The sequence below is a fragment of the Heterocephalus glaber genome, unplaced genomic scaffold, assembly GCF_053883595.1.
Source record: "Heterocephalus glaber isolate CG9 unplaced genomic scaffold, H.glaber_assembly_v1.0 deba00001765, whole genome shotgun sequence".
In the NCBI taxonomy this organism is placed as follows: Eukaryota; Metazoa; Chordata; class Mammalia; order Rodentia; family Bathyergidae; genus Heterocephalus; species Heterocephalus glaber.
In genome coordinates, this window is record NW_028258462.1 from 368,134 (window position 1) to 395,213 (window position 27,080).

At 48.8% G+C, this 27,080-nt stretch overlaps 1 protein-coding gene and 1 pseudogene across 3 annotated transcripts; one reads left to right on the top strand and one right to left on the bottom strand.

Annotated features, from left to right (window-relative positions):
* Positions 1-237: 237 nt before the first annotated feature.
* On the top strand, positions 238-3,919 carry LOC101717261 (small integral membrane protein 10-like protein 2A). Of its 2 annotated transcripts, XM_004862355.3 has the most exons (3): positions 290-552; positions 903-974; positions 1,874-3,919. In XM_004862355.3, the coding sequence occupies exons 1-2, from the start codon at positions 331-333 to the stop codon at positions 969-971; spliced, it is 291 nt and encodes a 96-aa protein (XP_004862412.1). In that variant the 5' UTR covers positions 290-330; the 3' UTR covers positions 972-974; positions 1,874-3,919. The 2 variants fall into 2 exon arrangements, with proteins under 2 accessions (XP_087058278.1, XP_004862412.1); XM_087202152.1 differs by having other exon boundaries at positions 238-974.
* Positions 3,920-10,047: 6,128 nt separating this feature from the next.
* LOC101702795 (cancer/testis antigen 55-like) lies at positions 10,048-26,052 on the bottom strand (annotated as a pseudogene). The gene is made up of 7 exons (XR_015447691.1): positions 25,884-26,052; positions 21,916-22,023; positions 19,741-19,913; positions 14,892-15,075; positions 13,100-13,145; positions 11,520-11,632; positions 10,048-10,866 (listed from the first exon to the last, which is right to left on the bottom strand). The product of XR_015447691.1 is annotated as a cancer/testis antigen 55-like (transcript).
* Positions 26,053-27,080: the final 1,028 nt, after the last annotated feature.

A 27,080-nucleotide genomic window follows, 5' to 3' on the forward strand; every position in this document is an offset into this window, starting at 1 on the left:
GGGCGGTGACCACTTGGCGGCTCCCGGAAGGGGGCGGGACCTGATAGGGGCGGGGCCACACGGAGGGCGGTCTCGGCGAGGAGGAGGAGGAGGAGGAGGAGGAGGAGGAGGAGCCGCCGAGCGGGCGGCGGGCCTCGGGTCCCCGGCGGGGAGGAGGGGCGGAGGTGGTGGCCAGGGCAGTGGCCCTAGCCGGGGCGAGGGCGGGGAGCCGGCGGGCCGGCGGGCGGGGCTTCGGGGCGGCTGGGGCGCTCAGGGACTCGGGTCCCGCTGCCTCTAGGCTCGCGCTCCTGCGGGTCGCGAGGTCGGCGGGGCCGGCGGCGGCCGGGGCCCATGGCGGCGTCCGCGGCTCTGTCGGCGGCGGCGGCGGCGGCGGCCCTATTGGGCCTGGCGGTCCGGCTATCGCGCTCCGCGGCGGTGCGCGGCTCCTACAGCGCCTTCTGCAAGGGACTCACGCGCACGCTGCTCACCTTCTTCGACCTGGCCTGGCGGCTGCGCTCCAACTTCCCCTGCTTCTACATGGTGGCCTCGGTGATGTTCAACGTGCGCCTGCAGGTGCGGATCGAGTGAGCGCCGCGGCGGTGGCGGTGGCGGTGGCCGTGGCGGTGGCGGTGGCGTTGGCGGCGGCGGCCGGGCCGGCGGGAGGGAGAGTTGCCCGCCCACCGCGCAGGGCCGGGACGCTGCAGGAAGGACGGCGGGGCCACCCGGGGACACTGGGACGCGGCGGGGGCGGAGGCGACACAGCCCGAAGCCTGGGCCCTAGACCTCCCGGCGGGTGGACGCCCAGGCGACCTCAGCACCCGACCCTGGACTCCGCCCGGGCCCCCCGCGGGGACCCGCGCAACGGGTCCTTGGCAGTGGGCTCGCGAAAAATTTTCGGGTTCAGCCGACCTGTTGCCTCACAGGGGCCAAAAGGGGTAAGAAGGAAGCAGGAATTCGGCGGCAGCAGCTTGACTTTCAGGGCCCTGCACTGAAAGGTAGGAGGCTACAGGTTGGGGGGGGGGTGCCTTGACCTCTAGATGTTGAGGCCCCTTGGTGATTTGGGAGAAATGGGGACGACAGCCAGGGAGAGCAGCCCAAAAAGCTACCCAGCTCAGCTAGGAAAAGGAAAGGCAGACATGGGCAGGTGCTGCCCTGCTCCACGATGGGCATCCCAGCGGGTCACGCCATCACCAGCACATGGACAAGAGCCCCCTTCTGCTGTCCCCCAGTCCCTGCCCCGCCTACTCGGGTAAGGATGATGTCACCTGAACCCTGGGAAATAAGGAAGAATGGACCAGAGAAGCCCGGGGAAGGCACAGGGGAGAGCAGATCCAGCCACCCTTCCCCTGCGTCAGTCTCAGGCCAACAGACAGAGAACTACTCCTTCTCTTCTCATCCAGACCCCGGGTCTGCCTGCTTCTCAGTCCTCAGATCCCTGGACCTCACTACCACCCTCCACAGCCCTTCCCCAAACTGCCTCCTGCCTTGCATTTGGGGACGGGGCACTGGCCTCTGTCTGCTCCTGTTGTAGCCCTTGCACCCGAGCCACATCTGAGGACATTTGGAAAGCTTGCAGCTAGGGAAGAGTGGGAAAGGTGTTCTGGCCTGTCCCTTCCCCGGCCTTGCTCATTGGCCCTGTCAGCCCAGGCTCCCTGCAGGGTCTTCCTCTGCCTTCCCAGGAACACAAGCCCACCCTCTAGCCATGGATGGCCCAGGAGCCCACTGTGTGCCCAAGGGATTTGAGAAAGTGGGAGGAGCCCTCTGAGCAGGCTGCAGTGCTCAGACAGGCCAGGAGGGCAGCTGAAGAAGAGGGTTGCGGAGGATGCGGAAAGGAGGACAAGACCCCTCTCGGTGGCTGGGCAGCTCTGAAGCCTCCCTGTTCTTTCTCTTTCAGGCCTTGGTCTTTGTGGATGGTTGCCGCTTCTTCTCTGGCTTTATCAAGAGTCAGGTTCCTGGTCCAGCAGCTGCCTTGGGAGCAGCAGAGTGAAGCGCCTGGCCAGGAGAGGCCCAGGGGGGTGGGGAGGCCCAGGGACCGGGCCTGGCATAGGAAGGAGGCCCATGTTCCCTGGGCACGGAGATCTGCTAAGCAACACTGTGAGGGAGGTGGATTCTCCCACCTACCGAGCCTGAAGGGGCTCTGGGAAGGGGATGGGATCGGAGCTTGGCACACACAGGAGGGGATGAAGCTGACTTGGCCACTGCACTGGAGCTTGATTACCTTCTGCAGGCTTCTCCCAGACCTGGCAGCTTAGGGAGGGAGCACAGAGCTGCCGGGACACCTAGGGACATAGGGGCCCAGGGGTAGGGATTCTGGGGGTCTGGCTCTCCTTGAGGAGAGATTGAGGGTCACAGGAAATGTGGAAGAACAGCAAGCTGAGGAGGGCCACAAGAGGCGGGTCCCAGGCCTTGCTGGGGAGCCACGTCCTCCCCACCGTCCCCACCTTCCTGAGCTTGTCCAAAGGCTCCTCTGCAGTTGTGTGACACCAGCCTCCTAGTTTGCTGGTGGAGTATGATAGTGGCCATGTGGCTCTGGGGACAGAGGTGACCAGGAGGGTGAAGAGATAAACCTGGGGCTGGGATAGGGCCGAGACCCATGGCATGCCTGCATCTGTCGGTCCCCAGGCTCAGGCCCCCATCCCCAGTATCACGTGGGATAAAGCTCATCCCAACTGATGGGATTGGTCCTGGAGTGAAACCGTGGTCCCCAAACAGCCAGGAGCCACCCAGGGAGCACACTTACCCGGTTCCCACCCTCAGCTTCCCTGGCAGTGGTAGCTCCAGGCCCGTGCTCTGCTCAGTTCCTGGGACTGGAACCTGCGGCAGTCTGGCCCCCCAAGGACAGCGTGGTCCCGCCTCCTACCATCTCCACTCCAAAGCTGCCCATTGCAGCCAAGGTCCTGCATGAAGAACTTGGTCTGCCTCACCCTAAAAACAAAGGCTGGAAGACTGCTGTCACTTGGCCCCTGAGGTTTCCCACAGCCTGAGCCCCATGGCTTCCGTCCTTGTGCCAGATCTCCCCCAAGCGCCAAGTCCTGTTGGTCTCCCTGGTTCCCCCTCCCCTGTCTCCCCGGGACCCCCTCTGGTGAACTTTCAGCCTCTGAGTCCACCCAGGGGTGCTCTCTGGGAGCCACCTGTGAGAGACAGGAGCCACACAGGGCTGGAGAAGAGGGAAGCAGGAGCCAGGGCCTCCTAGGGTCTGCGCCCCAGGTGTGGCCCTCTTCCACCCTGGTCCTACCCTCTGAGTGACCGGATGCCCAGCTCTAGCCCCTTCCTGGGCCAGCATGGAAGGAAAGAGGAAGGCCCTTCACTGAGTGTGTGTACGAATTTGAGTGTGCCCCTGTGCACACATGGGAGCAGCATGTGCCTGTGTCTGCTTGTGAGGGTGGTGGCGGTGGAGCTGAGGAGCAGGAGTAGCCATTCCAGGTGCCCACCCTGCCCTGTGCCAGGGGCTGGCCTGGGCCTTGGAGGCCCTCCGAACAGGCAGGGATGAGTGTGCCGCTTTCGGGCCCGACCCTCAGCGGCCCTGCTGCTGTGGACCCCAGGCCTGCCCGGGGCCCTGGCTTGGCCTGTGGCTGTCTGCATCCAAAGAGATTAGTAAGAGAGGGCAGAGAGCAGGCCTCGGCCTCGTGTTCCTGGCACTGGCCTGGCCTTGAGTGGATGGCAAACTGCTTCCCGCCTCCCCTCTGGCCATGCTTTCTCTCCCCCACAGGGCCCTTGCTGCGTGATGGGGTCTCGATGCACTTTATTTATTTGCAGTCTGTCCTGGATGGTAGAACTTCTCCAAAGGCAGACGTGTCGTGGATGTCTTTGTGTTTCTCTGTGATGCCTTCGGCACTGGCCGGAATTGTCAGTCGGAACCTTTGTCTTGTTTCTGGTGTTGTCACATCTTGTTGTCTCCCCAAGTGAAAAAGAAAGCCCTTGCATTCTGCACACTACACAACTGGCTGGAGGCCTCCTGTTTCTGCTGGGGTTTCTGTGAGGGTGAAGGCCTGGGGGAGGGGCAGTCACCAGCTCTGGGGCCAGGAGCAGGGGAGCCTCAGAGGGCCTGGCCCCGCCCAGCAGCCTCCTGCTCAGAAGCCCCAGCCAGGCCTCACTTTCGGGACCACTGCCCCCACCTAGGCCTGCTGCAGCAGAGCCCGGCTCAGGACAGGGCCGTTGGTCCTGTTCCCATCCTTGGTTAAACCTGAAGCAAGTCTGTCGGTCCATTTTAGAGCTGGGTGTTCAAAGTGTTTAGTGCAGCTGAACCTTGAGGGTAAAGGGAAGTGAAACTGACTATCTGCAGGTCACTTTGTGCAGCCTTGAGGCCCCTCTGGAGTGGCAGGTGACGGTTCCCCCCACTGCTTTCCTGGGGACACCTGGAGAGGACCAGCCACCCACCAGGCCATGGACCTGGAAGCCCGCCTCCCTCCCCCAATCTTAGACCCAGACCCTCACTGGCTCCTCAGACAAGCCAGGGAGCCTGGGCTGAGGTGAGCTGGGGGTTTGTGAGAGGGCTGAAAGCTGGGGAGGAGGGCAGGGTAGGAGGCTGGGAGCAGGGATGGAGGTGGGGCAGGGCAGACTCGGTGCAGCGCTGGGGAAGACAGCCCAGCAGGTGCAAGGAAGGCACACAGGGCCCCAGGCGGGAGCGACCCTGGGCACACGGGGTTTGCTCAGACTGAAGTGTTAGGTGCCCTGGTTACATGCAGTTGCCTTCACCAAGGGGTCCCCGAGGTCCGAGCACCCTGACAAGACCCTCCCAGCAGCACTGGTGGGGATGCCATGTGGCATCTGCCACCACAGGAGAGACAGCCCCAGGTTCCTGAGCTTTGCTTCACTCCTCCACATCCCCTTGTCCCGTCCCTGATGGCCCCATCTCCACCGAAGGCATCTCATTGTCCAGCACAGCAAGAAGGAGGGGCTCAGCCCTGGGCCTGGGGCGGAGCCATGGTGACCAGAGAGGACCAGCTCCAGAGGAAGCAGGCAGCCTCGGCCTGCAGTGGCAAAGGAACACACCGGCGGGAGACCCTGAACCCAGCTCTGTCACTTACTTCTGCGTTAGCCCTGCACGCCACACACAACCCCATGCCATTAGGGAAGGCCTTTGGGGTGCTCCTGGGAGTTCAGTGGGATGAAATCTGTCACCATTTGTCACCAGGCCTCACCTGGGGCAGCCTTGATAAAGTGGGAAAGACCCGAGTGGCGGGAACTCACCTCCTGTGAGGGTGTGGTGTCGCCACCCACTCTGTCGGGCTCCTTGCACTGCTACTGGCAGTGGAACCCCACGCTCGCTGCACCCTTGGTCTGCAGCCCAGAGACTCCGAGAGTGGGAGCCCAGTCTGAAAGCCATCCCTGAGCAGAAGCTCTCTTGTGAACTCCTTCCCCTGGAGGGCCAGGCAATTGCGCTGGAAGGAGAGTGCATGCCAAAGGCAGAAGATGATCCTGTTTCCTTCCCCTCTGTCTCTCTCTCTCTCTCTCTCTTCCTCCCTCCCCACACATACAGAGAGAGACTGCATGTTACTATTTTTCTCCATTCAAAGCTACTTAGTGCTCCAGTGTATGAAGAAAGGTAACATCACAGACATTTCCCAAAGTTTCTGGGTTACTTACTGTTTGTTTTTGTTTGTTTGTTTGTTTGTTTGTTTGGGGAATTTGAGGTTTTTGGTGTCTGGGTTTGGGTTTATGTTTGTTTGATGAATGATGCAGTGACACGTGGAAAAGTCGTGATCCTCCATATGCATTCCTAGAAGTGGGCCAAAGGACAGGCATGGTGTGGGACATTTGATCCCATCCCTCATTGTGGTGCCAGGATCCTCTACTCAGTCCAGTGAGGAATGAGTTTCTGAATCTAGAGTGAGAGTTCTCAGTCACAATAGATGTTTAAAATCTTGTTACTGCCTTTCATTGCCTGGAGCTGGGTGCATTTCTGTCACTTTGAGACCTATATAATGTTTAATTTAAGTCACTTCCCTACACATTTTCTTGCTTCATCATCTCCAATTTATTGAGAGCTCAATTCAATCTCCTGGGGCAGAAAACTGGATCCTTTCCCTCTCCTCCCCTTTACCTGGATCTAATCAGGGTTATCGATCTCCCAATTTGACACCTTAAAATCACTTAATTTGGCCTTTTATGGGGCATCCATGATCAGGATGAAACACTTTCCATGCCTATTGACCATTTCTACTTCCCCTTTTAACAATGGGGGAGTACATTTTCTGTCACAAAGGAAAAGATACGTGCCTTTTATCACTGAGTGTTGGGAAATGACTTTGGGTCAGGATGTCAGCTTGGACTCTCTCTGTACCACCCTGACCCATTCCATCCCCACCCACTTTTCTAACCACATGGTAACAATGAATAATGTGTCTTAGAAAGAACAGCCACTCTCACCAGGAAAACATCAGGCCCAGAAGCAGTGGGGATGCAGAGCAGCAAGGGGGACCTGAGGCTCTACCTCCTTGGAGGCTGGGATAGAAAACAGGCCTGAGAAGCCAGGATGCCCAGCAAGCCGAGGTGGCCACGGTTGTGGTAGGAGCCAGAAGGAGGCGTTCTGTGTGGATGTAGGAGGCAGAAATATGCTGTCTGCCAAAGACTGGGACCTGGGGTATCTTGACCTGCCTACCTGGGGCCTCCTCAAAAGAAGTGGCCTGCTCAAGCCATGGGGTGAAACAATCTCCTTCAAGTCCCTTCATCCCCAATCTGCCCTGTGCCCAGTGCATGTCTAGATGCTACGTGACAAAGGACCCAAGTGGTGACTAGAAGTAAATATGTGTGCACACAAAATATACTGCTAGACACATTTCTGTGAAGCTGAAGAACATTCAGGACAAAGTGAGTAACCTAAAGCCCACTAGAGAGGGAAAACAAGCCACCCCAAAATGAATAACAACCAGATTGACAGCTAACATCATCCCCCACAATGGCTGACAAAAGACAATGCGTCAATAGGGGTTCAGCAACAGGACACAGAAACCACTGTAGCCATTTTACGCAGAAGTTCAATTAGCCCCAGGCCAGGTGCTTGCTAAGTAATTTCAAGCACTGAAAGAGTGAGACTGAGGCTGAGCCTCCAAAACGCCCAGGATTCCACCGCAGAGCTGCCCCACCAAGGGAGAAAGCACTTGTGTCCAGTCCAGGTGTGAGGAAATCAGGAACACCTCGCTGGAGTCTTCTACGCCAAGCCCACAGCCCCATGGCTGGGATGCATGGATCAGAAAGCTCCTGCCACCAGCACAGCCTTGGGCACGTTTGCAGTAGTGACTAGGACAGGAGCCCCGCGGCCATTAAGCAGAGAGGCTGTGGAACTGCGCTGGACAGGAGAACAGAGCAGAGAAGCAGGAAGATGCTCGGCGCTTCTTGTCCATCACGAGTCTCACCCAAGGGCCCCTCACCAGCGGGCTCTAATTGACACTCAGAGCTTCTTACTGGTGGGCAACCGGGAAATGCAGAATTTCGGTTCTCTGACGGTGCAGGGCATTGGAGACTGGGAAAGGCATGGATTCCCAATTCACCATATGCATCACAATGTCTTCAGAGTGTTCAGAAAATTCCTGGGAGCTGAGAATGTGTGCGTGGATGTGAAATCAACACCTCCTGACACATAGCAGGGCTTAGAGATTTACCATCCATCCAGTCTTGCTGGAAGGATTACTAAAAAGTGTGTGAGCCATGAGAACGGCAGGCGCAAAGGAAGACATGGAAGTTAAGAAATAATAGCAAGTAAATACTCATTAAAGGGGTTTAAGAATTTCCACGTGCGTTGATGATTAAGCGGAAAAAGAGAAAGAACAAGAAGGCTTCCGTTTATTGAGAACTTTCTGTCCGTGTTTCAGGTAAGCTCAGTTGTCAGCTGGAATAAGAGGCTGCTGGAGAGGGAATTGGACCATAGGGGCATCGGCAGATTCACCCACTGGTCACCTCGGAATGAGCCGGGAGGAGCTGGGTCACTGGGGCCTGCTTTTCGGGGCTAGTCTCTCTCTGGCGCTCTTCCTCTGCCTTCTGCATCCTGGCCACCAGGAACTGAGCAGCCTTGCTCTGACTACACCCTTCACCACCGTGTATCTGCCTCCGAGGCAGCGCCACCATGGCCTTAAGCCTCTGCAAAACTGAGCCAAATGAAACCTCTTCTGTAATTTCCCAGCAATGGGAAAACGGGCCGACACAGCCAGGTTACTGCTCTGAGCACGCTACATGGACTAATGTAACACTCACGAGGGCTCCACAACAGACACTCACACGTCTCTCTTTTGGGAGATGAGGTGACCAAGGCTCAAAAGGTGAAGTAACTTGCCCAAGGTCACCCGTGCTGGAGGAAGGATATGAGCCTAGGTAGTTTTATTCACAGTTCTGGAGACCCCAAACTGTGGTTCCAGCACCAGCTTCTGGTGGGGGCTCATAGCAGATAGGATCCCATGGCAGGAGCACATGGGACAGAGCGAAGGACTGAGGAAGGGAGAAAGAGAAGAGAGAGGTGGGAGGAGAGCGGTCACAGGTCAGAAAAGGTAGCCAGAGACCAAAGGGGCCAGGCCCTCCCTTATGTAACAATCCACACTCTAGGAACTAATCCACTCCTTCCTGCAAGACCTCACCCACCCTTGAAGCCAGCACTCATCCCTTCAGGGGAGTGGTCATGACCCAGTCACCGCCCACCGGGCCACACCTCCAAAAGGCATCACAACTTTCCATAGCATTGCATTGGGGGTCAAGCTTTCAGCATGTGAACCACAGAGGGAACTCAATACCTGATTCATGGCAAAGCTCTACAGAAGAACACTAGCCCCCCGAAATCTTGGGGTGCAAGGTCCTTGTATTTTCATGCATGTATTTCCAATCCAAGGAAACATGATGCTAACAAGGCATGCTACCTCCCACTCCCCAGGCCTAGCGCCAGAATGACATCGGTTAAGGGAGAGCAGTGTGGGCCCTGGATGAGCTGAGATGAGCAAAGGCCATGCCTGCCAAATTCTGGCCAAGACTCAGGGTTGACCTATCCCTAAGGCGAAATGCTCACTGTGCAGCTGTCCTGGACCTGCCCTACCACAGGAAACAGATGCAGAGGTTTGCTACGTACAAAGATGAAGAAACGTTATCACCCCCACACTGTGGCAGCCCTGCTGCTGCAGTGACCCCTCAGTCCAAGGCGGACATCTGGCAACAGTGGCCGTGACGGAATCACACCCGAGTGCGCTGACCATGTGCTGTTGCTCTCAGAGAACTCTCTTCCACTTCAGCCACACTGGGGAGTTCATGGGAGTTGGGGACTCCATGGCCCGGGCATCGCTTCTACCAACTCGGCCTCCTCTGTGATTCCCACAGGGTCTGGCTGTGCTTTGCGTGAACTCTCTCAGGGACTCTGACACGCCACCGCTCCCACCTTGCCCTTTCTCTCTCAGGGGCTCCTGAGCCTCGGGTCAGGAATCCTGGGGGGCAGGGAGCAGTGACAGAACAAGTGACAGCTTAAGCTGTACAAGATGTTCACTCCTACTGTGTTCCTTTATTATGAAGGGGAGAACTCACCCCTGGGTGGTTTCGAGGTCCCACGTGACCTGTAAAACAAACTCAGAACTAAACTAACTGCTTATTGGAGGACCGGGGTGTTTTGGTGAATTATGAATCCCAGAGCTGGAGACGCGCTCCATGCCCCTTCCCAGTGATGCTGAAAGCTTTAAAACAGCTCTTCCCCTAGGAGGCTCTTACCTGGCTAAGAGAAAGCACATAGCTTCATGGAGTATGCTTGTGCGGCTTTGGGACTATCCGTCCGCATGGGCGAAACCTGGCCCATCCTTCAAGGGGCTATCGGTTCACCTGCAGGTGGGCTGCACCTCTCCCACAGAGTGGTTCACGGGAGTCTATAGACACCATGCACACTGGGCTGGGGATTTAGCTCAGTGGTTCTGCTGCCTGCCCTGAAAGCTCAAGGACCCGAGTTCCATCCCTAGTACCAAAAAAAAAAAAAAAAAAGGAGTAGCTATCCCATGGATACCACACACAGCAACGTTTTCTTTTATACAACCAAATGAAGTGTAATATGATGCTAAACAATTTTATTCTGATGGATTGAACGATGAATTAACCACTGGTAGACATTAGTGCTGCTCGGATAATGGATTTATTGAACTTAACAACATTAACTCTGCCCTCGTATATAACAGGTGTTCTTCTAAGTGCTTATCAATGAGTTAATGAAAAAGAATATACCCGATTGTTATGGAGCTTACAGTCTAGCATGGAGAAGAAGGGACATAAGGAACCACTAATTTAATAAACTTGAATAAGTAGGCGGAGAGGAACAATGGCATGGACAAATGAAAATTGGACAGAAAGCATAAGCGGGACCGACACTTGAAGGGTAGGCGATTCTGCCCATTACCATGCTGGCCCCACCACCTCTTAAGCCTTCCAACTCTGCACCTTACTTGAGAGCCTTAACAGGTCCCCGCCAGCATATAGTCTGCTTCTGGACAGGGAAAAGAAGGAATTTAACTGAATGGCAGTGTGTTTTTTTCTTACAATCAAGAGCCAGCTTTAGCATGTTTTTGAATTAATAAGGTCCTTCCCTACAGTTGGCTCATTCTCCCAAGGGAACTACCTAGTGTGTTTACGAGAAAATTTATATTTAACATATTGTTTAAGCTCACTAAGCAAAGCTTTTCCACTGGACCAGGCAGTTGACTGCCCATAGAAGTAAGGATGAACAGAAAATGAAAGGCTGGGTTATTAACACCTGTGAGCTAGGGTCATAGAAACTGCCCTCCACAAATAGCAGGACTGAGTACTCTCCACTACGACCACGTTGACGACATCATATCGTTGAGGTACATAACCAGCAGGGAGTTTCAGTGAATCCAAGGTGAAAAAGATTTTGTTGTCTATCACCCCATGTCTTCCATGGACACTAGTAATGCTGACCTGTGAGGGGAAATGATGGAGATGAGTGGGGAAAGCATAGCACATGGTAACCGCCTCTGCACCTCCTCACTCTGGCTGTCACCTGCAGGCCACTCCGCCCCTACCACTTTCCCAGCCTGCCAGAGGCACTGGCAACACCCGGGGTCTCTGTAAACACACGTGTCCCCAGGTCACACTTCACCCCAGTACTATCAGAGTCCGTGGGAATAGGCTCTCCGTCTCAGATGAGAAACCTTGCTCTAGATTTGACCCACCACGGCCATTCACTGTATATCCTACTCATTTTCAGGCTGCACCACCCAAGGCATGGCCCAGCTTTTACTTGGATGCTCACAACCCACCACCCACTGCATTCATTCTTTCCCCCACAGCATTCCTGCAAGCAAATTGTTCTCATAACTGTTGATCTCAGAACATCGTAATACCCAATTAACTACATAACGTGGAAATCAATTATATGCATGTTCAACATTATTGTATATTTATTTCCTTTTGAAAGCCCTTCCCTTTCAATAAGAAAATAGGCTCCTTTTCGGCAAAGAATATATTTTCTTGTTTTCCAACTACACCTAACAGAATCCCAGACAACAAAGTTAGCACTAAAGAAACAATTAGAATAAACCAATGTCAAGTGCAACATGGAAACAAATTACCTCATCCACATGCCTAGAGTTCATGGGCTTCATTGAGTTTGCTTTGATGTGTGATGTGCCTGGCTCTGTGGAATACACAACCTCCAACCAGTCACCCTTGTAAGGCACAAAACCTAAAACAGGCATAGGGAAACATGAGTACAATTATCTCCTTCTGGAGGTCAAGTTCATTTTCACAGTTTCTTCTGATGCTGTAATACCCTAGCATACTTTCCATTGGATGTAAAGTTCATTTTGTACATGTTTAAAGCAGACACCTTGTAAATATTGCTTACAATCCTTTAACCATTAGTTCTCTACTGCTTTAACAAAAGCGAATGGGCAAAAGTGTCAACTGTGTTTCACAGCCAACTTCTTTGGTGCAGCACAGGATTTATTAATCAACTGGTCACATTCACAGCTCCTTTGGCAGGGGTGGTCTAGTGCATAGGTGAGAGCACAAGGCTGAGCCTGACTGCCTGCCAATACAGCTTTAGACGTACACAGAAACTTAGAACGTATCTACTGATTTCTAATAGAATTCAACAGTGAGCAGCCATAAACACACACACGCACACACACAAACACACACACACACACCAGGCTATGAGGCTATCTCCAAAGTTAATTTGAAGCATTTGATATATTTGAAAATAGTATCCTTTACATTGTAACTTGTTTCCATCATTTAGAAATTAAATACATTTATTACTGAAAAATGTATACAGATGTTACTGATTCCATTCACACATAAGAAATCATAGCAGGCATTTCCATAAACATTACCTTTTTGTCCCTGTATTATACATTATTTTCATTTCCAAGTATCTGATTCACATTTTTAAGAGCTGCTAACTAGAGCCAAGGACATAATAATAGTGTCTCTTCCACTACAGTTTCCTAAAAACTTAATCATATCTTCACAACAGTATCTAGGCAGAAGGAAATTCCTTTATTAATATAGACAGTATCCTCCATTACAGAGGCAACACAACCAATTAGAACTTTTGTTCCAGGATCTGATGGTCCAGAATCATCAAAATGATCACCAATAGCCCCCACCTGTAAGATACAGAGTTACTTCAAACAAAATAAAACTTAACAATAGGAACTTGTATGATTCCCAAAGAATCTCCAGCAGATCAACCACAATTTCACCAGTTAGCCTGTCACAGTTCTATGGATTCTTAAGACAAATGATTCTCATGTCAGAGAAAAAAACAGCCTCTGCCCAACATTGTTCATACCATAGGTGTTCCAGAAATATTTTAAACAAACCTCCTCAACACCAGTCCATATATTTCACATACCAAATGTATCATGGACATAAAATGATGATAAAAATAATGTCTGTGTTTTGTGGATTATTCAACTGCATCCAGTATGTTAATTGTGCATCCATGTTTAATGCCTTTACAGCATTAGTTCCAAACATAAAAACACGGCGTCTGTGTCTTTTAATTTCAAAATTCAATATTGTAAAATGAAAATAACTATATCTAAGTAACTTGTGATGCTGGATATAAATCACGTTTGAAAATGGCTCTTATAAACTTGCAGGAGGAGTAAAACATTAGACTGGAACAAAATCAAAGCAGTACCTGGACATGGTGAGGCTTGAGCTCTGTGTGAAAGAAGAGAGAAATGTTACCTGGTAAATGGAGGCAGGAGCAGGGAGAGAGAGAAAATAACAATAAACACAAGTTAGGACAATGGGATAGAAAATCATAATATTCAAAGTGTTCATCTAGGTGCCAGGATCATGATATAAAACTCCATAAATAACCACAATGAGATGAGATTTTAAAAAGACAAGTCATATTAGGGCTTAATTTATCTAGGATTTAGAGGAACACAAACATTTAACTTATTAGCACTAATGGTCTTTATTTTTTTTAATTTCTTAATTATACAAACAATATATATGGATTATAGAATAAGAAAAATCAAATTAGTAGAAGGCAGAAGGCAATTACTTATAATGCATAATTATATTACCTAGAGATAGCCACTGACTACAGTTAGTTATGTAACATGGTCCAGATGCATATATATGTGTATATATACTCTCCACCTTTGAAACAAACTTTAAGAGAGTAAAAATGGTGGAGTGAAGACTGGCAGCCTCTCCAGGACCTGAAATTAAGACACTTGGAAAACAACAACTTCTTGAAGAAGAATGGAATCAGATCTCTGTGAATTAAGAGGAAGGTGACAGGAAAACTAGAACCTCTGGAGAAGCTAAAGAAATGGAGTACAGTACAGAGGATAAAAAAGAGGCAGTCTGAAAAGCCATCCCCAGCTCCTAGTGAGGGGAACTTGTTCCCACTAACACAAGGTAAGCCCAGAGAGGGTAGACAGCTCCAGGGAGAAGCAAAGGACCAGGCCAGCAGTGCTAACTCCAAGAAAAGCCCACAATTATTGTAAACTGGAAAAAAAACCCCAACAACAATATGGGTTTTGTTATGGCTTGTATCTAGATGTTGCCCCCCTCCAAAGCCTCTTGAGCTCATAGGTGGGACTTTGGGGCGGTGGCTGGATCGTGGGTGTATGATGCTGGATTAGGATGTGTGATACTGACATTAAGAGTATGTGATAACTAAATTGGTTTAGCACAGTTATGATATGGATAATCCAAGCTCCACCCTGGGTGTGGGTAGCACCAGTCAATAGGTTTGCATTGCATTGCATTGCATAAAGGGACAGAAAGAGTGCAGATATTGAACCCAGGGCCTTTGCAGTGGGCTACTTATCCAGCTCTTTTTTTTTTAATTTGAGACAGGGTCTTGCTAAGTCACTAAGTTGCCCAAACTGAGCTAGAACTTGTGATTCTCCTGCCTCAGTCTCCAAGAGTGCTGAGATTATAGGTATCTACTGTCATGTCCATTGGAAAATGCCTTTCTACCTGAAGAAAAGTAAGTCACAGGAAAGTAGAGTCCAACAATTAACATTGTTAATCATATTGTTTAATACTAGAATAGGTAAACAATTTTTACACTTAAGAAATAAATGAGGACTGGGCCTGGTTGTACATACCTATAATTCCAGGTACTCAGGAGGCAGTGACAGGAGGATTGCTTGAGCTCAGTAACTCCAGACCAGCCTGGGTATTATGGAGAGAACACGTCTCAAAAAAATAAATATAAAAAATAAGGCCAAAGCAGAGATGGAAGGACCTGAGGAGACTAGAACCAGACTCCATCTCAAACAAAGCAAACATCAGAAATCTCTACAAGTACTACGACAGAAGAACCTATACTTCACAGAAGTGGAATTTTAAATTCCATTCTCTATCCACTGTACAGATTATGGTAGAGGTTGCATTCAAACAAGAAAGCAAGATTGAAAGCCCTGGAGCAAAAAGAGACCATCCCAAACTCATACAAATCTTACTTTGATTGCTTTCAGTCCAAAAGATGTTTTATCTTCTTCCACAACTGCAAAAACTTTGCATCCAACTTTGAGAGGTATGTTGCCAATCACAACATCAGTGCTGAAGTGGATGGACTCATCAATCAGCCATAATCACCACATACTCTTATGACAACTCCCTGCACAGTTCTCATTTTAACAGCACCTACAGCATGGAGAGACAACAGGTTAAATTAATTAATCTCAAAGGTAAACACACACTAAAATAAGCCCCACTAGAGAAGATATAGTGCTTAGGATTTGAGGTACAGATGATAAGGACAGTACGACACCATGGTGACAAGTGCAGGCACTCTGTGGGCAGAGTCCCCAGGTCCAGTGCTGGCTGCACCATTTCTCTCTATAGGACAGTGGCTCAACACCACAGGCAGTGAGTGTGCAGTCTGAAGGCAGATTGCCTGAGTTTCAATAACAGCTCTCACATTGCCCACCTGGGTAGCCCTGTTGGTCCATCACATAGGGACAGTTACAACATTGATTTCTGTTGGGAACATTAACTGACTTACGTGTCAACTGCTTAGGATGGTGAGTTCCTTGCACAAATTGGAGTGTAAATGGTGTTATTACCACATCTGGGTATGGAAAGTCTTTAAAGGTCCACTGTTATTATACAACTTTATCACCTTTGTCAACATAATGAAGCAACATACGAAGCAGTTTCAGAAGAATTTTAAACATCTTATCAGAGCACTAAAAAATATGAGAGATTTAAGCCTAGTCAAAAAGTCCAACCAAGCAAGTAGGGAGTTTGTTTTTCTGAACAAGCATAGCTAGTAAGTGGACTTTTGAGATCTGACCCCAGACAATCTACCTATAGAAACTGAGTTCAGAACCATAAGGGCACACTGACTACCCTATAAAATGGGTGGATCAAAATCATGACTGGGAAAAAGCTTAATTATATTAGATTATGCAAATTAAACCAAGAAAATTGAACAAATTTTTAAAAGATTGGTTGAATTTGTTAGTCGCATCATATTAAAGAAAGAAGGGTAAAGGAGCCAACTGCCACTCAGGCCCATGAAAACTTGTCAAAGACTCTATGTGTCCCAGTTGATAAAAATAATGGATACTGCAGTGAGATTTCAGCTGACCTCAGAGAAACTACCTTCTCTGGCAACATTTGCAGTGATTACCTGCCCCCATTCCCTGAAGATGGCACTTTATAGGCATAAGAATCCTCAGGAGATGCCAGCGAGGTCCTGCCAGCAGAACAGTGCTGAGCAGAGGAGTCTCTTCCTACTCACTCCTGAGGACCAGTGCCTGCAGATGAGGGAGCATGGCAGGTAAGAAATGGCTGTTGGATAGGAGTACAGGGTGTGAACTCTGCTGGACTGCAAACTCACTGTGTGCCATCTCTTTCCTGTTTGTGCTCCTGCTTGGATGCCAAATGGACATACCAACACTAGGAATTCTCTTTGGATTTTTGTGGATATAAATGACATGCAGCTCTAAGCCTGACTCTCAGCCCCAGGAGCCAGGAGTGCGGTGCTTGGGACATACAAAGGTGGGGTGCAAATTAGAATTCATGTGACGCAGAGCAGAGACACTCCCCACTCCCCAAACTTCCCACATTTTACTGGAACCCAGTCCAACATATGCAGGATTTTTATGCACCTCTCCTGCATGTCCTGAGGGTCCTGAGGCAGGAGACAGGACACAAAGTGAGCAAGCCAAATGTGGTTTCTGCTGTGCCACAAATGACATATGACACTCACTTGGCTTCAAACGCACTCCTGCTTGGGATACAAGATCAAATTCACCCTCAAATTAAGCATTTCCCTTTTCCTAGAAATTCAGAGATATAAAAAGGCATAGTGCAGGGGAAAACACGGGTAGTGCAGTCTTCAGGACCACCTCTGCATCATGATCTTTTCTTTCTGATACTGGGGTTTGAACCCAAAGACTTCACACTGAGCTGCATCCCCAAATCTATCTATCTACCTTCCTTCCTTTCCCTTATTCCTTCCCTGCCCCTCCCTCTTTCTCTCCCTCGCTCCCCCTCTACCCCCTTCCCACCCCTCTCCCCTTTCCCTTTCCAGCCCCTTCTCCCTTCTCCTGCCCCATCTCCCTCCTCCCTGCTCTCCTCTCTTCCCCTTTCTGTTGGATGGGAGAACATCCCTTCCCTTCTTTTCCCTTCCTTTGTCTCTCTCTTTTTCTGTGTCTCTCTTTCTAGGCAAGATCTCCCTAAGTGGCTAAATTACCCAGGCTGGGCTTGAACTGAACTTGAGATCCTCTTACCTCTGCCTCCCAGAGTGCTGGGATTAGAGTGCACCACACATCTTTCTCTGTCGCTATGTCAGTGTTTGTACAAACACTTTCCAGCTTTGGACCAACAAGAGAGGGATGGGCATGCATAGACAGAGGTCTCCGACTATCAGGGACCCCCTTCCCAGGACACAAATATACACAAGATGGCAGTGACCCACCCACCTGGCTCCTGAGCAGGGCTGAGGTGCGCCTTGAGGACACTCCTTGCCGGGTGGACAAGGCCCACCCTGACGAGTATCTGGCAGCAGCCTCTGCTGCCCTTCATCAGGATCTGGCCGCCTCCTCTGGAAGAAGGCCAAAGCCGGGCTCAGAAGCCTCATCACGTGGCTGTCACAATGGGCCTGGACACTGCCTCATCACATGGAAGGAGCACAAAGCTTTCCTTGTCGTGACACCCTTAGGTCACACCAACACCTCAGGAACCCTCCTCCAGCTTCTCTCCCTCAGGCTCTGTGAGGTGCAACTAAATCCCTTGTAAATGGCACTCAGAGAGCTAGGGACACAGTGCCACCATAGGACATGGAAGGTGCCTTTAGCCACCGTCACCAGAAGGGCTCTTTCAGGGTCACCACCTTCCTCAGTCCAGACAATGGTGGTGGTGGTAGGGGATGCTGTGAGTGGTCACGTGGGTGCCTATGGCCAATAAGAGGTGGTGGGCAGGTAACTCATGGCTCCTCCTGTCAAAGCTGAGGGTGTCAATAGAAAGGTCTCAGAAAAATGGCTTTGGGCTGAGTCCCTGGTGTATTCTCAGGGAATGTTGGGTGGGGTGCTCTTCTGTGAGGTCCCCTTGAAGGACTACAAGTCTGGCTTGGGAGGTGTAGCAGAAACCTGTGCAAACCAAAAAAACCAGAATGATATTTAGTGTGAGGACTGGGCTTACAGTGGGTGGTCAATGATTACTCTTCAGCCCAGATCCATGGGGCATCCTGTGGGCATGTAAAATATTGAGGATCCTCAGTACCTGTCTTTTATATTGGGACTCCCTCTATGTATCTCTGTAGTAATTTATCATAGAATTCTTTGATGATGGCTTTGCTTTATGCAATGTGCTAGAAGTTTTCACTGGATTACAGGATCACCAGGGGTTGCAGAATGGACTTAAGCATCAGTAGGTCATGCAGGGCCTTAGAGAGCGTGGCCTGTCCATTCAACAAGTGTCAGCATGAAAAACATGATGTAAGAGAATGAAAGGAGGCTTTTTCCTTCTGTGTATTAGTAATAGCTAAGGCAGAGGGTGGGCTCATTGCTGGACACTGTTCTGAATCCATTATATGTGATAACTGATTTAGCCCTCAAAGCTCTGTAAGACAGAGATTATTATTATCGCATTTTTGGTAAACTAGGACCCCGAGGCAACAGGAATTTGAAGCACTTGCCTGGGGCAGAAAATGGATTTTGGTTCAAATAACCTGTCTCTGTCACTGATGTACATAAGTACAGTGTCATACTTAGAGCTCAAGTTTTGTTTGTTTTTTACCTGTTGAGTGTAGACACTTATCCTTAAACTATGTCATCTTTCCTTTAAGAAACATTCCCCAGAGAGAGATAAAGACTATGGGGAAAGGGATAAGGTTACATATGTGTCTGGCCATTCTGAAATGTGATGGAAGGGTGGGATTCACATGGCGGGGGCGCTGATAGGGATCTTTAACTCTATGACTATAATCCTGGGTGACTGTGAAATGTACCAGAGTGTGGTTCAGGTTATTTTTGAAGAGAGTACACATTTACTTTGTCAGATTATCAAAGCCTGCCTGTGCCTCAGGTTCTCAGAACAAAATTGTGAAACTTCACTGCTCTGAGCTTTGGGGGATACAGTTAGAAAAGTATATGGGAGGCAGCAAAATGTATTGCTTAAAGGTCATCATTAAGAAAATGAAAAGAAGCCAGGTATGTTGAATCATGCCTATAATCTCAGCTACTCCAGAGGCTGAGGCAGGAGAATTAAAAGTTATAGACTAGCCTGGCCAACTTAGTGACTTAGTGTGACTCTGTTTTAAAAGAAAAACATGAAAAGAGGTGGGAATGTAGCTCAGTGTGAAGACCCTGGGTTCAATCCCAAATCTGGGGTAGGGGAAGAAGTACGTAAGCCACAGGTTAGCTACTAATTCTTAAAAATGCATATTGGATGAAAGACTTAGATACAGAATGTACATTGTGTCCAGAATAATACATATTACGTATACTATGTGACATATAATATATTGTCTGTAATTATAATGCAATAAGACAAACATTTCAACATTTCATAAAATATGCAACAAATTTCAACACTTCACTGAAGAAAACGTATACATGATAAACGAGGAGCTAACATTATGTTCAACCATTTTAAGTCATTAAAGGGAATGGAAATTCAAATTACAAGGAAATATCATTCACTACACAGCAACAAAAAGTGTAAAATTTAAAAAATACCACTGAACAAGTGTTGGGAAGGATATAGAGCAATTGAAACTCATACCCAGCTGTGGGGAATGTAAAATCATATAACTACCATGGAGACCAATGTTCCAATTGCTTGAAAAACTAAACATACCCTTTTCATGTTGTCCACTAATTCCACTGTGGTATTTACTATGAAGAAAAGAAAAATATATGTCCACATAAAGGTTTGTACATAACTGTTCAAAGCAGCTCCACGCTGAGGAGATAGCTGAATGGTAGAGTGTTTGCTTAGCACGCATGGTGCTCTGGGTTCCAACGCCAGCACTGCAAAATAATAATAATAATAATGACAATAATGATGATGATAACAGCATCAGCTTTCCTTGTAATTGCCAAAAGTTGGAAACTACATAAATGCCTGTGCATAGGTGAACAGATTAAAAACTGATCATATGTCCATACAATGGAATGTTAATTAATTAGCAAGATATAAAAATGCCTACTGATAAATGTTACAAATTATATGAACTGAGCTTCTTATGGAGATCAAGATCATAACCCTCTCCTGCAGTGGGAATATAAATAGAAAAATAGGGGTAAGAGGAGTTAGCAAATCTGGGAAGAGCAGGAAAGTGGAATGAGAAGCCAGAGACAAGGTGGGGCAAGGTGATCAGTGTGAAGAGAAGGAAATGACAGAATTTGGTTGTGAAGCAGAGGAGGATGGGAAGTACAGGTGGCTCTGAGTGTCTGTTCAGACTCAGGAAGCAACCTGTCTTCTCCAACATGGAGAAATTGCTTAACAGAGATCCACTTAAGGCTTCTTTAACAGGCCAACACCCCAGGACGAGAGAGCACTGCATCTCCCTAGATTTCCTTCTCAGTCCAACACTGGAAAATCTAGCCAATCTTATTAGCGTGGTGTCTCTGGAGAGCAAAGTACCCAGGGCTCCCCATGATGGCAGGGTGGGAGGAAAAGCATTGTGGCCACAAAAATTAATTAGTGATTGACCAAACCTCTAGCTATTTAGTTTTGGGAATTAGGGTATTAACAAAAAAAAAAAAAAAAGGTGAGGTCATCCCAGCAACCAAAGGACTGAAGAGGAGAAAACAGTTTTCTAACTTAACTTCTTTGGGAAGCCCAGCCAAACAGGCAAATCATAAACAGGGAGAGCTCGGGACAGCCTTTCAGAGTAGTGTAAAGAAGGCCAATGTACAGAGGGATGTCCTCACAGCTACATGAGCTCAAGCTAAGACCATAGAAAGCAAGCAGGCCTTTCCTCAGGAGGAAGGGGAAAAGGTTAATGGACACAGAATGTGATGACTGGCCAGGGCCAAAGAAAGCAACTTCCAGACCCTTCCTTCTCTCCCAGAGCTCTCTCAAGGATGCCAAAGATGACCAGTTTGAAGGTCCCAGGCATAGTCAATGTGAGGTTCCTCTTCAGTGCTGGAACTCCTTGCTTACCACTTCTATGCCATCCACCCATTCTCCGAGCTTTTGAAGAGTACATCTGGCTCCTGACGTACTCATGCTGGGTCAGTGATCAAGCTCCGGGGTTGAAATGTCTAAGGCATGTTGGCTGAATTTCTGATTCAACCCTTGGCTTCCTGTTTGGGCACAGATCGCCACATGATCTCAGACTCCTTGTTATTGGAGACCTAGGCCAAATGTCTGATTCTGAGGCTATCTGGTGCACTCATCTGCCTCATCTAGAAGTAAATTAACAAAGTGAGAAGTGATAGTGAAGCAGGAAAGAAGCTTTTTTCCATTTTGGCCAAACGAGGAAGATAGCTAGTCCAGAAAACTGTCTTTCCTTTCAGAAAACAGCTCCGATTTTAAAGGAGACCCTGTTACACCTATGCTTTTGGTCACACTAGGTCAGTGATGGCAAACCTTTTAGAGACTGAGTTCCCAAACGGCAACCCAAAACCCACTTACTTATTGCAAAGTGCCAACACTGCGATGAAGCCTGAATATCCAATGCTTGGCTGCTGGGGTGATTGGCTTGCTTGCCAACAGAGAGGGCTCTGAGTACCAGCTGCAGCACGGGTGCCATAGGTTTGCCACCACTGTTCTAGGTACTACAGTTGGGGAAATGCAGTCAAAAACAAAATCTTCTCCCAACACAGAAAACCTCTCCAGAAAGGTAGCAGAGAAAGAGAACAATTTTGTAATTAAATATACATTAAATCAAAATGCAATGCATATCACAGGTGACCAATTACAGAGATCGCAAAGACAAAAATAAATCTTTCATATGGCTAAATGAAGAATACAATCCATTGTTTTGGATAGGTTCTGAAATTTGGAATCAAGACAGAGCTTTACCTTTCTGGATGATCCAAAGTCCTTAAGGAAACATTCTTGAGTTGTGAGCCTCACCAAAGGTTTATTTAGCCATTATGAAAAGTCACACATATTTAAAAGAAAGGAACTCTGAAAGAAAAAAAGTGGAGAGTGGTCTCTTATTTTGAACATGGAGAATTAAGCCTCTTATTTTTAAATTTGTTTTTGCCCTAACACTGGCCACACTTATTTTGTTTCCTGGTGCAGGGACAAATCTCACATATCAGCTTCTCCAGAGCTATATGTCACTGCTGCTACAAGTGCTTTGACCCATGAAAGATAGAAATCAGACATAGCCAGTGGGAATTAGTATATAGTTATTAGAATCATACAGAATGCCCCATAGAAGGAAGAGCCCTGAAAAAAAACCAATCAGGCTACTCCACAAACAGAACAGCCCCATGCTTGGGGTACAGTGAAATTATGTACACTTTCAGGAACTCATTTGCACGTGTAAAAGGAGCACAGCAATCATATCATGTGTATGCATGAACATGAAGCCTAGCAGTGTGCAGTCCTGCCTTTAGACGTCCATCTCTTCTAGCATATAAGCGAATATTTCTGTTACCTTGGTTCAGGTCTCTGGGGCAAAATTCACTCAGGAGGCTCAGAACCCTCCTGTTTTTGTCTTAAGCAAAGAATGAGATGAAGTACAGTGACACAGGTATGAGACCTTTCTATCTGCACGTCCAGTGGGGTGAGACTGGTGCAATGTTGTTTACTTCCAGAGGAATGTTCTCTTCCTTTGCCTACTAGTCATCAGCCTGAGTCACCAGCTGTCACAATTAACCTTGTTTCTCCTGCTTCCTGTAGACAGACTAGCTCCTCCATCTTTTCTGTTTCCTAGTTTCTCACTTTCTAAGTCAGTTCAAAGGGACAGCAGCTCTACACACACACACACACACACACACACAGGCCATCTGGAAATGACTGCAATTCCAAGCTGCACCACTGGGTTCACTTTTTCTCACATGTCAAATTTAAGAAAATGTCAGACCATCTTGGGAATAACAGCAAGACAGTTTAAGCCAAGGCTCTATGGCCTCATCCTGGTTCCTGCTTCCCTCACCCCTTGCTGTTCCCCACGACCTCGTCAACTTTCCCTTTTCCCCTTATTAAAACCCGAGAGTGTGGCAGTGGTGATTGTCTTTTCCTAAAGGGCCTAGCAACACCCTCCCAAGGAGCTTTTGGATGTACCTCACAGGATCATCGGTATTCTCATATGTGCAGGACAAACTTGAGGTGGAGCAAAAAGCATTTCACCAAACAGCTCTGGAAAACTTAGCTTTCTATAAATGATAAAGCGATAAAGATAAGATATATAGGTTTTCAAAAGTAATGAGTTGCAAGATGTTAAGCAAAGAAAAATCTATGAGGTTGTTATCTTCTATTGATACACCCACCACCACCACCACCAACAACAAAAACAACAACAACAACAACAACAGTGAAATGAAACCGGGGGCAGAACATCCCAGTAAGTCACCAGCCTCTTTTCAGAAGACCAGTATACACGAAGGAATGTTCAGCCCATGGTCTATTGGGTTTTATTTTTCAGCTCATGGTTTTGAGTGCAGTGCAGGATGAGCAGGCTTTGGAGGAGAAACCAGCTGGGTTTGAATCCTGGTTCTTCACGTTATAAGCTGTGTGACATTGATCAGGTCCCTCACACTCTCCAGGCTCTACTGTATTTATCCTCAAGACAATTAATAATACATAGGATTCTGTGAAGAACCAATGAAACAATCCACACAATAAATGAGCACTCAGCACACAGTGTGCGTACTAGTTTTCTAGGGCTCTGATAAGAAATTACTACAAACTGGGTGACTTAAAACAAAGGAAATGAGATCGCTGAGTCTGGGGAATAGAGGTCTGAAATTAAGGTGTTTGTTAGACCAAGCTTCCTCTGAACATTCTAGGAAAGGATTCTTCCATGCCCCTTCCAGTTTCTGGTGATTTCCAGAAGTCTCTTGCTTTTTTCACTCCAGGGCCTTCTTTCCCATGTGTCTCTGTGATTTTGCTTTCCTTATAAAGATGCCAGTCATGTTGAATACAGAGTCCATCTTAATCCAATATGATATCATTTTACTTTAACTAATTGCATTTATGAAGTCCCTATTCCAATAAGGTCATATTCTTAGGTTCCAGGTAGACATGGACTTTAGAGGGGCACTATTCAGCTCAGCACAGCGGCTGACTGACACATGGAGATGGTCAAGAAGTGAGTATTGGTTTTTGTTAGCTACTAGCTTTCACACCCAGACAGTATGCCCTGATCTTCCCGACACTGCTGTGTCCTGATGTGCCTGAACCTTTGGCTTCCTGCAGTCACTGGACCAAGCCTAGGTGCTTTGCCTCCTCTCCTCACAAGTTCCTGGGGAAGAAATCTTAAGATCTCAGTCACATTTCCACCCTGTTCTGTTCTGAATTACCCTTAGCAGGATCAGGAGATTTCCCACAACACTCTTATGATCCTCACATATGTATCTGTAGCCTTCATGTAATAGTCAAAAGAATCACTCCTGGGAAGGTATAAAACTATCTACTAACTTTCTAACATCAATAAAGAGTTAAACTTCAGGAATCACCAGTTATGCAAGACAGCTTGGGGCACTTATATCCCATGGTGGGATGTTCAGTCTTCTAGCATCAGGATCTTAAATCAAAACAAGGGAGATTAAGGAAAAAGAAAGAGAGCAGAGTTTTTTCTAGTGTATGTCAGAAAGAATCTCATCTTGGGGTTTGCCATAGGCTTCAGAAAGCAACCTGACATGCAATACAACACCATCATGCCCTGTGTCATACTTCCCAGTACAGTTGCTTGCATCATAGCCTGAATCAACTGCAAACATTTCTTTACATGTAGAGCTGGATATTTTCATGCACCCAGAAATTCAATATATTATCCCCATAACAGCCACCTCATATGCCTTTGGGGATATCTGAAGTACTACACAGCTTCATAAACTGCACATTTTGAATAATTCATAAGGCTTTCTGGTCCTCCCTTTCAAAACAATCTCCCTTTGTCTTGGGGTGTAGCTTAGTGGTAGTGTATGACCCAAGCACAGTCCCTGGGATGGAGCTCCAGCAGTGGGGAGGGGGGTAATAAGGAACTGTCCATATAGTAACCATCTCCCCCTGAAGCTAAGACACAGAAAATGGAGGTACAATCAACTAAAGCTTTCCATCTTTTCATTGGAGACCTGAACTTCAACAAGTCGGCTTCTGAATCAAAACAGCGTACCAGGGATTGTATGGAAAAATATTAATATGTTTATCCATATTCATCGGTTGAGGAACATTGTTCTTGTTTCCAGTTTGGAGCCATTGTAAATGAAGCTGCCATAAACTTGGGTGCATGGATGTAGGCTTTTATTTCTCTTAAATACCCGGGATTAGAGTTGTTGGGCTGAGTGTTGTAAGACAGAGCTTTTTTTTTTTTTTTTTTTTTTTTTTGGTACCGGGGATCGAACTCGGGTTCTTGAGCTGCGAATCAGGCGGCGGAACCACTGAGCTAAATCCCTGGCCCAAGACAGAGCTTTTTGAAAGGGCCAAACCATTTTACATTTCCATCTACTGTACACAAAAGTTTCAATTGCCTCATGCACTTGCTCACACTTCCTATCACTAATTTTTATATTTTAGCCATTTAACTATTCTCGATGAGTATATAATCTTGCTTCATTGGGTTTTTACTAGAATTTCCCTAAAGACAAATGCTGCTTAAAATCTTCATTTAATTTTATTGGAAAGAAACCAATTCGTCAACTCCAGGGCATTACACCCACCCACATCTCTTTAATTGCGTGTCTGCCCAGTAACGCGCCTGCGCAATAGAGACCACCAAGACTTCCCCAGCCAGTCTCCGCGCAGGCGCCAGACCTGTGGCCATGGCTCCGCCCACACTCGGCCCCCAGCCTGTGCCCACCTCCACAAATACTCACTTCCGGGGACAGCTTGGTGCTGACCTCTACGCAGCCCAGCGAAGCCAGGAAGCGCAGGGGACCCAACTAGCCAGACACTATGGACGGTCGCGTGCAGCTGATGAAGGTATTCATGGCTTGGCCTCGGCCCAACCGGCGCCGCTGGAGAAACCCGATTCCTTTTCCCGAGACGTTTGACGGGGACACCGACAAGCTCCCAGAGTTCATCGTGCAGACCGGCTCCTACATGTTCGTGGACGACAAGACGTTCTCCAGCGACGCCCTGAAGGTGACGTTCCTCATCACCCGCCTCACGGGCCCGGCTCTGCAGTGGGTGATGCCCTACATCGAAAAGGACAGCCCCCTCCTCAGCGACTACCGGGGCTTCCTGGCCGAGATGAAGCGGGTCTTCGGATGGGAGGAGGACGAGGACTTCTAGGCCGCGAGACCCTCGGGCCTGGGGCTGGTGCTCGGGGAGGGTCGGCTGTGCCAGTCTGTGCGGGCGCCCTACCCCCTACGCCCCACCGCCCTGCCCGCCTGGCCCCTCCAGTGGCCCCTCTCCCTGTGCTCTCGCGCTCGCGTCCCCTCCCGCTCCCCCGTGGTGCTGCCTTTGTTCCAGGAATAGCGCTCCAGCTCCAGCTGAGGCCACCACTAACCCTGGACCTGGCTCTGGATCCTGGAGCGCCCAGCAGCCCTCTGCTGCCAACCGGCCCCTCCCACGCCCTCTGGACGCTGTCCTCTGCTCCAGCCTCAGGCGGGGCCTGTTACACAGAGCTGGACAGGCCACCCACACCCGGCCTGGCCCTGCCAACCGCCTGACTGCACCCCTCTGCCCACACCCTATGCTGCCCTGCCATCACCCTCCACCGCACCCACCCACGCACAGCTGCCCTTGCCATCTGGACTCAGCTCTGAGGTGCCTGAGCTGACCACAGCCCGTGGACACGGATTCAGAGGGCTGGTCGTCCCTCTGCAGGGCCACACCAGCCTCACTTCAGCGGGTCCCATTCCCTCCCCTCTCTGAGACCTCTTTGTGTTCCTGGCAGCCAGATTCAGTCATTCCTTTTCTCCTGAGGGCCAGTTAGTTTCCCCAGTGTGCTGTTCTCTTCTGAACTTGCAGCTCTCTCTGAGGTGTGTGCCTTTGTTTCAACACACTAACCCCTGTGATCTTTCCAGCTCTTCTACACTACCTGTACAAAAGTCTTTTCCTTACTTTCA

What these genes read in the sequence shown, in the direction of transcription:
- LOC101717261 (XM_004862355.3), top strand. Translation starts at nt 331, where the DNA reads ATGGCGGCGTCCGCGGCTCTGTCGGCGGCGGCGGCGGCGGCGGCCCTA. An exon ending in TGTTCAACGTGCGCCTGCAG is followed by an intron (nt 553 to 902) that starts GTGCGGATCGAG and finishes GTTGCCTCACAG; the next exon opens with GGGCCAAAAGGGGTAAGAAG.